Source organism: Arachis ipaensis, chromosome B03, assembly GCF_000816755.2.
Source record: "Arachis ipaensis cultivar K30076 chromosome B03, Araip1.1, whole genome shotgun sequence".
Lineage (NCBI taxonomy): Eukaryota > Viridiplantae > Streptophyta > Magnoliopsida > Fabales > Fabaceae > Arachis > Arachis ipaensis.
The window spans coordinates 18,743,051-18,754,431 of NC_029787.2; the positions used below are offsets into that span (position 1 = coordinate 18,743,051).

The window sequence follows — 11,381 nt, forward strand, 5'->3', positions numbered from 1 at the left end:
TTTATCAAGCATCCTTGAAAAAGGATGACAAAGGAAAGGAAATAAATTTTGTTTCAAATGAGGAAAATTCCACCACTCATTATGATGTATCTAATTTCTTTAAAGATTCTGAAAGAAATATTGGCTATTTGATCAATGATGGAATAGTTTGATATATGTATGTGTTTGTTACGTATTCATGTGAATAATTTTACTGTGCATGTACTTCTACTCATTTTATTATTATTATCATTTGTTTTTGAAGAAAAATGGCAAGGACATATTCTGAAGATATTTGCCTTGCGGATAGTACAAGTTCGCACACCATTCTTAAAAGTGATATATATTTTACCCATCTTGTGCAAAAAGATGAATATGTTAATACTATTTTTGGCTCAGGCAATGTGATAGAAGGCTCCGAAAGAACTATAATTTTGTTTCCTGGAGGAACAAAATTTGTAATAAATAATGCACTATTATCTACCAAGTCTCTGAGGAACTTGTTGAGTTTCAAAGATATTCGCCGAAATGGATATCATATTGAGACTATGAATGAGGGAAATCATGAGTATTTATATATCACAACTCATGATTTAAATAAAAAGGTTATATTAGAAAAGTTACCCTCACTTTCATCTGGGTTGTATTATACCAAGATTAGTGCAATTGAATCACATGCTATTGTAAACCAGAAGTTTACTAGTCCAAATGAATTCATAACTTGGCACGACCGATTGAGTCATACGAGAACAACCATGATGAGGAGAATTATTGAAGACTCCAATGGACATTCACTAAAGAACCAGAAGATTCTTAAAACTAGTGAATTTTGTTGTGATGCATGTTCTCAAGGAAAGTTAATTTTAAGGCCATCACCAGTAAAGATTGGATTTGAGTCCCCTGAATTCCTAGAAAGGATTCAAGGTGATATATGTGGACCTATTCATCCACCATGTGGATCTTTTAGATATTTTATGGTCCTGATAGACGCATCTTCGAGATGGTCACATGTGTGCTTATTATCTTCTCACAACCTGGTGTTTACAAGATTACTAGCTCAAATTATTCTATTAAAAGCACAATTTTTAGAAAATCCAATCAAAGCAATTCGTCTTGATAATGCTGGTGAATTTACTTCTTAAGCTTTTGATGCTTATTGTATGGCTAATGGAATAAGTGTTGAACATTCAGTAGCTTATGTTCACACACAAAATGGGTTAGCAGAATCACTTATTAAGCGCCTCTAATTAATTGCTAGACCCTTGCTTATGAGAACAAATCTCCCAACTTCGGTTTGGGGTCATGCTATTTTACATGCCGCAGCACTTATTCGATTGAGGCCAACGAGTAGGGGTGGAAACAGGCCAGGTCAGGCCAGACTTTGCTCTTAACAGGCCTGGCCTATCATGTAGTTGATTGGCCTGAGCCTGGCCTGCAGCCTGTTATAGGCTTTTTTCAAAGTACTAAACCTGGCCTGTTATTCAGCCTGGCCTGGCCTAAAGCCTGTTAAAAAGCCTGCTAATTTTTTTTATAAAAATAAAAATATTATTTTAAAAAAATATATTTTTTAATAAACATATTTATATAAATATGTCATATTTAATATTTATAAGAATTTTTAAACTTTAAAGTATTTAAAATATACAAAATTATTTATAATTAAATATAGTAAATTTAAAATATCTCATTATTTTGTTAATAATAAAAAAATTATTTATATATATATAATTATGTATTAAAAGGCCCAGACAGACCTGACAGGCCAGGCCAAGCTAATTAGTGAACCTGGGCCTGGCCTGTTAACATAATAAGGCCTTTATAACAGCCTGAGCCTGTGCCTATTTTATTACAGGCCAGGCTAGGCCAGGCCAAATACAGGCCCCTGGCAGGCCGCCTGGCCTTTTTCCACCCCTACCAATGAGTTACCATAAGTTCTCTCCTATGCAATTAGCTTTTGGCCAGCAGCCAAATGTTTCCCATTTAAGAATATTCGGGTGTACGATATATGTTCCCATTGCACCACCTAATCGCACCAAAATGGGATCCCAAAAAAAATTGGGGATATATGTTGGATATGATTCTCCCTCTATAGTGAGGTATCTTGAGATACAAACTGGAGATGTATTTAAAGTCCGGTTTGCGGATTGTCATTTTGATGAATCAAAATTTCCAACATTAGGGGGAGAGAATAAGCTTCCTGAAAAGGAACTTAATTGGAATGCATCATCGTTGATGCATTTAGATCCTCGATCAGGGCAATGTAAACTAGAAGTTCAAAAGATTATACATTTGCAAAGAATAGCAAATGAATTATCTGATGCATTTTCTGATACAAAGAGGATAACTAAATCTTATATACCAGTGGAAAATGTCCCAATTCGAATTGATGTCCCAATAGGACAAGTAGCCACTGAAGCAAATTCACGCCAGAAGTGTGGCATGGCGAAAAATGCCCCAATTCGAATTGATGTCCCAGTAGGACAAATAGCTACCGAAGCAAATACACGCTAGAAGCGTGGCAGGCCTGTCGGTTCCAAAGATAAAAATCCTCGAAAGAGAAAAGAGGCAAATACTATTCCTGTTGAAAAAGACATAGTAAAGACACATGCAGTTGTCCAAAATTCTGATATAATTTTAACGCCAGAAGACGTTCAGGTACCTGAAAATTGTGAAAATGACGAGATCTCGATAAATTATGTCTTTACAGGAAAGAAATGGAACCGAAATAAGACAATTGTCAATGAAATATTTGCATATAATGTGGCATTAAATATCATGCATGAAAGTAAGGATCTTGATCAAGATTAGTTGAAGAATGTCGACAAAGGAATGATTGGCCAAAATGGAAAGAAGTCATGAAGGCTGAATTAGACTCACTTGCAAAACGTGAAGTCTTTGGACCTGTAGTCCGTACACCTGAAGATGTAAAACCTGTTGGATACCGATGGATATTTGTGAGAAAATGAAATGAGAAAATGAAGTTGTGCGCTATAAAGCCCGACTTGTGGCACAAGGTTTTTCACAAAGGCCCGGTATAGATTATGAAGAAACGTATTCCCCTGTATTGGATGCGATAACATTGCGTTATTTGGTCAGTTTATCTGCATATCATAAACTACATATGCATTTAATGGATGGGTAACAGCCTATTTATACGGCTCATTAGATCGGGATATCTATATGAAAGTCCCTGAAGGACTAAAGATATCTAAACCATCCAATGAATATTCACAAGGGTTATACTCAGTCAAATTGCAAAGATCTTTATATGGTCTAAAGCAATCTGGACGAATGTGGTATAATCGTCTTACTGAGTATCTTGCCAAAAATGGATTCAAGAATGATGATATCTGTCCATGCGTTTTCATAAAGAAATCCGCATCTGGATTCATTGTAATTGCTGTGTACGTTGATGATTTAAATATCATTGGGACTCCTGAAGAGATTCCAACAATTATAAAAACTCTAAAAGAAGAGTTTGAGATGAAAGATATTGGAAGGACTAAATTTTGTCTCGGCCTGCAGATCGAGCATATAAAAAATAGAATCTTTATTCATCAAACAACATACACAGAGAAGATCTTGAAAAGATTTTATATGGATACGTCACATCCCTTGAGTACCCCAATGATCATAAGATCTTTGGATGTGTGATGATTGGGTTTTCGACGGTTTAGAATTTCACAAATGAAACCTCGTTGCAAGTATAGTTTCTAAACCAATCACTAATCCTTTCATACAAAAAGTTGTTTGTCACTAAAACAAACCCCTAAAATTTATAAACCGAAGTATTCAAACCTCGGGTCGTTCTCCCTAGAAATTACGATAAAGTGTCTTGTTATTGGTTATGAGTTATTTTGGGGTTTTGGATAAGAAGCATGAAAAGTAAATGGCAATGAAAATAAACTAACTACTATAAAAGCTCTTGGCAAGATATGAGAACTAGAAATCCTATCCTAGTTATCCTTCTCAATTGTGATGAGAATTGTTCATTGCTCCCACTTAGTTAACCTCTAACTATGGAGGAAAGTCAAGTAGATGAATCAATTTGATTCCTCAAGTCCTAATTAACTCCTAAAGGAGAGACTAGCTTTAGAGGCATTCAAATCAATTAGCAATCTCTAATTATCAATCAACAAAGGAATTAGATAACTCAAGAGTCACTAATCACTCTACCTAGGCCAAGAGGAACAAAATCTATACAAAAATCCAACCAAGCATTTAATCAAACACTTGGAAGGCACAAAAGAAAAGTATAGTCAATCACAACAAGAGTGAATTCTAACTACAATTGAATGTAAAGAATTAACAACAACAATCAAGGAAATCACAATTATCATGAATTACCTCAAATTGCATTATTAAAAGGGAATAAAAGAAACAACAATCTATCCAAAACAAAGTGAAGAATTACAAGAATTAAAGTACATAACTAAAGAGAGGGAGAGGAGAAGATTAAGAATTGGCAAAGGAGAATTGAATTAAGGCATGAATTAACCCTAGATCTAAGAGGAGATATTAACCTAAACCTAATCCTAATCCTAGAGAGAAGTGAGAGCTTCTCTCTCTAAAACTACTTTTAAACTAAAGCTATCACTTCCTTCTTCTCCAATTGTTATGTCTCCCCTTTAGGCCTTGATCCTTTTATTCCTTTCTATCAGCAATTGGCGCCAAAAATGGGTTCAGAAACCCCTCAAAATCGCCAGGCACGTGTTGCCTTAATGAAGTCATGTGCAGACATCGACGCGTGCGCGTCCCTGGCTGATTCCGCAATGTGCGCGCGAGCGCCTTGTGCGCGTGCGCGTGCTTGGCCGTAATCAATTCTTTGGCTTTTTGTGCTTCTCTCCACTTGCATGCTTCCTTCCTTGCTTCCTTTGATCCATGTCTGGCCTATTTCAATCCTGGAATTACTAGCAAACACATCAAGGCCTCTTATGGAATCAAGGAGAAATCAAAATTCATCAAAATAAGGCCTAAAAAGCATGTTTTTACACCTAAGCACAAATACGGGAGAGATAACAAAACCATGCTAATTCATAGGTTAAATGCAAGAAAAGGTCATCAAAATACTCTAAATTCAATACAAGATAAACCCTAAAAATGGGGTTTATCAATGTGGAGAAGGATCAATTCCGTCCTAAAGAAGAAAATGAAGATATCCTTGGCCCTGAAGTACCATATCTTAGTGCCATTGGAGTGCTAATCTATCTTGCTAATAATACACGACCTGATATATCATTTGCTGTGAATTTACTAGCAAGATATAGTTCCTCTCCAACCAGAAGACATTGGAGTGGAATCAAGCAAATCTTTCGATATCTTCATGGAACAGTTGATATGGAATTGTTTTATTCATATGGATCCAAGTCACAACTAATTGGCTATGCAGATGCTGGATACTTGTCTGATCCACACAAAGGGAGATCTCAAACAGGATACCTGTTCACATATGGTGGTACAGCTATATCATGGAGGTCCACAAAACAGACGATTGCTGCAACATCCTCTAATCATGCTGAAATACTAGTGATACATGAAACTAGTCGCGAGTGTTTTTGGCTGAGGAGTGTGATCCAATATATTCTGTCATCATGTGGACTGATTGATCAGAAGATAGCTCTAACTGTCCTGTTTGAAGATAATACCGCATGCATTGCTCAACTTAAAGGCGGATATATCAAAGGTGATAGAACAAAACATATTTCTCCCAAATTCTTCTTCACTCATGATCTTCAAAATCAAAGGACAATTGATGTCCAACAGATCCGCTCAAGTGATAATCTGGCAGATTTATTCACAAAGTCACTCCCAAAATCTTCCTTTGAAAGATTGGTACATGAGATTGGGATGCGCCAATTTCGAGACATCAACTGATGTCGACAAGAGGGGGAAACTGTACTCTTTTTCCTTGGTCAGGTTTTTTCCCATTGGGTTTTTCTTGACAAGGTTTTTAATGAGGCAGTCCCTATCACTAAAGGATATTGTACTCTTTTTCCTACACTAAGGTTTTTTCCTCACTGGATTTTTCTTTAGTAAGGTTTTAACGAGGCAATAATCCTAAATGGTTATCCAAGGGGAGTGTTGTGATAAGACCTTATGTGGATGCCCATTTTCAATGTTGCTTGGTTTATCAAGGATGACTCCATTTATTGTAGTTTGAAAAATGTCATCATGTGTACCTATAAATAGAGGCTTAAGCCTCTGAATAAAAACACATAGTAACAATAAACATTCTCTTCTTTCTTTCTACACTATTAATATCTCTCTCTTTATATTTTTTTATTTTATTTGTTACCTCTTTCTTATTTAGTTATTTTATAACAATAATAACTAATAACACAAAATATTAAGGTTTACAATACTTAAATTTCACATAAAAATAACCATCATCTATCATTAATAACACAAAATATTAATTGTGTATGATAACCGGACCACCGGACCAATTTTGGATGACCCGAGCCATGGCCCAGACCCGATCCAAAATAATAACCGAGTCTATTTTTGAGATTTTTATCCGACTTTAGACTCAGTAAAATCATATTAGATTAGCTCCTCAAATATTGGACCGGGCCGAATCTTTGAGCCGGACCGGGCCATGCACACCCCTAAGTGCAACGGCCTCCTTCTCTCGTACCTCACACTTTTCCTCTTCCATCTCTCCAATGCCGAACCATGCTTCAGTCCCTCACCAACTCCTAGTCCCTCTCACACGCCAAACATCTCCACTGCCACGTCATCACCTGTGGCACCCTCCTTTACAACACCTATCTCAGAACAAACCTCGCTGCTTGCCAATAGCTATGCTTCGCGTGCTCAAATGAGAGAAGCACACCATGTGTTCCACGATATTTCGCTGCAGAGCTCCTTTCTGTGGAACTCAATAGTAATTAATAAGGGCTAATACTTGTAACGGTTTTCCGTCGAGGACCCCTTTTTATGTACATGAGATGTTGAGTTTTGGTGTCAAGGCTGATAATTTCACCTACCCTTCTGTTCTCAAGGCGTGTGGTAATCTTTCTTTGGTGAGATGCGTATAAATTAAAAGGTTCATGCTTTGGTGATGGTTAATAGGTTGGGGTCTGATATTTATTTAAGATGGAACTTTTCATTCTATATATAAGATCTTGAATAGGGTGGTGAATTAAAATAATGTATTTCAGAGCTAAAGACTCAGCAACCAGCCAACCACAAATTCAAGCTCTAATCTGGGTGATGTTAGTTTGAGAATTAAACCCGTCTCCTTTTCCTGAAGCTTTTGACCTTATTGTGGTGATTGACACTGAGTGTTTCCAGAACTTCAATTTCCTATTTAGATTCACTTGTGTCAATATGAATCCATTGGCTAAATAAGTAAATATTCAATCACATTTTGGTAATACAGTTACAAGATTATAAAGTGCTTAACTATTCCTAAAAAATGCTCATATGAGATTGGAATATTATTAGGCTTCACTATTTTTAAGATGGAGATATGAGATATCTGTATTTTGAATTGTGATGGTAGCTGTTAATGTAGGTATAGCAAAATAGTTTATTAGATTCATAGATTCAAAATAACTCATACAATACAAGTACACACGGTATATATGTCTAAAGGCATAGACATTGCTACATTCTTGCATCATCATATCATTAGCATTGCATATGCAGCTCAACAGCTGCTTTATTCATTATCATAACTAATTCTAGTTCCAGCTGATTTTTGTGATCATATCTTAAATCTTTAGTTCAGCCATCAACTTTCATGTCTGTCTCTGAGTCCCAGGGGAATGGTGGTATTGGTTTGGTTGCTTCAAGAATTTCCTCAAGGGGAATTTTCGGTCCTGATGGCTTCAGTGGAATTATGACATGATTATACTGGTTAGGATCTTCAACATAATCCTACAATTTGAACCATTTTAAGAGGTTAGGAGGCTGCATATTATGAAACCATTTTAAGATCATTTATGAAATGAAAGCATATCACCTGATCTGCATGCATCTTTAGCACGAATTTTTTGAATATAGCAAAATTTGATTTTTGCAGTAGTTCATCCGAAAGACGGAGATACGTTATCCCATACATGCTTAGTTTTGGGGGGCCATTTTTGTTGACACCATTTGGTCTAGCATTCAGTATCATTTGGTTGTAAGCTGCAGCATCATACCTTGGCAGTGCATTTTCACCAGCAACTTCAATTTTTTCTCTCCAAGTGCGCTCTTTGCATCAGAGCTTTGTTCCGAGTCCCTCATCTCAAGACATGTGAAGTTCAAAATGGCATGATGACGAGTCAGCATCCTTGCAATAGGACGGTACCCATCTCTATCTTGAAGGTTGTAATATCCAGCAGTGAGCTCAGCAGCATGACTTTCAGATTTGTACCACCAATGAATTCCAGAGACCTGTTGTCAAGTCATGTTCTCATGGTTAGAGGTTATACTAGGATTTTGTTTCTATGTAGTATAAATTTTAAAAAAATTTCGTCGACATTCAATCATGCATTGTTGCTTCGGAAATTGAATGGAAAACTTATAGTTGGTAATACTGTGAAACTTTTACTTAAACTAAAAAATTAAACTGAGGTGAATAACAGTTGAACTAAAAAATTAAGGAGAATGTTGATTGAGGTGTTGTGAAATTTACTTTAATTGCTATCGTGACATTGCAGCCCTGGAAAGCTTTGGTGGCTTCCTCTAGGATCTGATCGCCATGGATCAGCAATTTGTTGGAATACCAGGTTAAGAAGAACTTCCCTTTCTCAGTGAGGTATGTGCCATTTGATTTGAAGAACTCAGTAGATTCTGGTACATCATTGTAAGACCCTGCATCATCTGGCAGTTCCCATTCAGCATGGCCAGCTTTAGCTGCAGCAGCTTTAAACTCTGCCTTCAAATATTTGTCATAGCACTGCATAGTTTCATATTTATGATGCTTTAATAGGTACATTAAAACATTTGAAAAGCATTGCATAATTTCATATTTGTGATGATTTAAGTGCTACAATCCCATATTGGATGATAAACAATCTTGTTCTATGCTTTGAAAGTCGAAAATAACATAAATGCGCCAAAATCATCTAATGGTAAAATCATGCTAAAAATTTATACCATTTGATCAGACTCACCTGAAACTCCCCAATACCAGGAAATTCCCATCCTTGACTTTGTGGATAAGAAGGGAATCTTAGCTCTCCTGCTGGTCCAAGCCCAACTTCAATGTCTATAATTAGTCCGGATTCTATAAAATCTGACATGTTTTCCTTGAAACTCTTCATGTAATCACTGTATATCTGTAGTAAGGCAATAAGTTCAAACAACAACAACAACAAAGCCTTGTCCCACTAAGTGGGGTCGGCTACATGAATCAAACGACGCCATTGTGCTCTGTCATGTATCATGTCTACAGAGAGACCGTTTACGTGTAGATCTCGTTTGACCACCTCATGGATGGTCTTCTTAGGTCTTCCTCTAAGGCAATAAGTTCAAACATGTTGGAAATTTGATTAGCTGAACCATTATTCTTAAGCCTGTACAGTTAAAATTACTCTCCTAAAATATATAAACATAAATTGATCTTTGTACAATCAAGTAATCAATTGTATAGAAAACAATTAGTCAAATGAGTAATTAATAGTTTCAATTATACAACTTTTTCAAACACACTACCTTCTATTAACCTATTTCTCTTTTTCCCCGTTTAAAATTTTGGAAATATAAAAACATAGGAATGAAACAGAAAATAAGAACAATAATATAATAGACCTTAATCCTTTAAATTAAAGGGCTTGCTCTATTTTATTTTTAAAGGACTTGAACCAAAAAATTTATGATAGAACAACGAAAGAGAACAATAAAAGAACTACTATATTTTCAACTTTCAAATATCAAGAAACATATTTGAGCTCATAAAAAATAGAGATAGATTACCTGGATGGCTGTTCTACCATGGAAAAGAGGGAGGTTATCCACACCAATATTGAGATACTCTATGTTCCTGTTACCTGATCTATTGGTGTAAAAGATATCAGGATCCGAATCTCCAATCTCAAGCACCCATTTTGGAATTGGGATATTGACAATATCTCCTACATTTCCTCCACATTGATGGAATGACATTATTGCCTGCAGTTTCAGGCCACATTCTTGAACCAGCTTGAACAAGCTCCTATATGCCCCCCAATCATATTGTTTTGGACCCTTCAGTTCTATGATCCCCCACCACACATCAACCATCACGCCATCAACGCCTGCTTCCTTTAGCTGCAATAGTTGTTTCTTTAGGCCTTCTGGATCTTCAAACACATTGTTCACATTCACGACTCCTAGCTGATGAAGAAGTTGTTTTTGGAAAGATAAACAACAAAAACAAGTTAATTGTTATAGCATAATGTTATAATGACTCATCCTCATAACGAGTATATCAACTCAGAGAGAGAGGCAGGAGAAGATAGATATAGCTAAGAGAGAAATAAGAGACAGGGGTGAGATTGAGTGGGAGTGTAGGAAATACAACCATACTAAGTGTGCACCAAAAATTAACTACTTATAAAATATATGTTCAAAATACAAAATATACATTGAAAACAAGTTAAACAATACATGTATTTATACACAAATACACAATGACTAATTTTTTGGGTGCACCTATCACTTCTGAGGAGCTTGAGAATGAGTAGAAAAGCGAGTAAGTGCAATTATTACTGCTATATATATGTTGAATGTAAGTTTCAATAATATTTGTTGATATAATATGAATATGTGATATGATTAAATAATGGTGAAGGCATGGATAAACCAGTAATGTGTATGACTTACTGGGAGCATGACATAAACCGGAACATAATTTAGCAGCATGTTAGGATTAGAAGTGCCCATTTTGCTGCCTTTTTGTCCCTTTAAGAACTGAGTAGTGTGATGTATATAAAGATGGAAAATGTGTATGTCTGTTACGTAGAAGGTACTTGTTGAGAGGGTGACGAACCACTAACCAAGCAGGTGCTTATATAGTGAGGAAAATAATAAAGAAGTAGCATTTGGTGGCTTCATTTCCTACCGTGTTGAGGGCCCATGGGGCCGTTATGACAATCCAATTTCTTTTCTTTTGGTGAAGAAATCAGAAAGTAATTAGTTTGGAATATGAATTTGGACTGTGGACTCAACATTTTCTAGTCGTGCAATGTGATAATATTTTTTTGGGTTAAGTACTAATTTCGTTGTTAAGGTCTGGAGTGAAAATTAAATTCGTGTCGAACCTTTTTTTGTTATTAAAATCATCTCCAACATTACAAAACGTTATAAAATTTTCTTTTTTTATCTCAATTTTATTTTTTGACTAAATTATCCTTAGTTAATTAATAAAAAAAATAAAAAATAAACTAAAAAATAAAAACATAATCCACCCCAACCCAACCCCACCCCAC

General features: G+C 35.8%; 1 protein-coding gene across 1 annotated transcript; it reads right to left on the minus strand.

The window, feature by feature from the left end:
• LOC107629936 (beta-amylase-like) lies at positions 7,496-10,791 on the minus strand (the record flags this gene model as incomplete). Its single annotated transcript, XM_016332886.2, is given in 7 exon segments — positions 7,496-7,863; positions 7,949-8,175; positions 8,178-8,364; positions 8,606-8,869; positions 9,087-9,251; positions 9,889-10,287; positions 10,777-10,791. Coding segments are annotated over 7 exon segments (1,410 nt in total), but the record flags the coding sequence as incomplete, so codon positions are not given.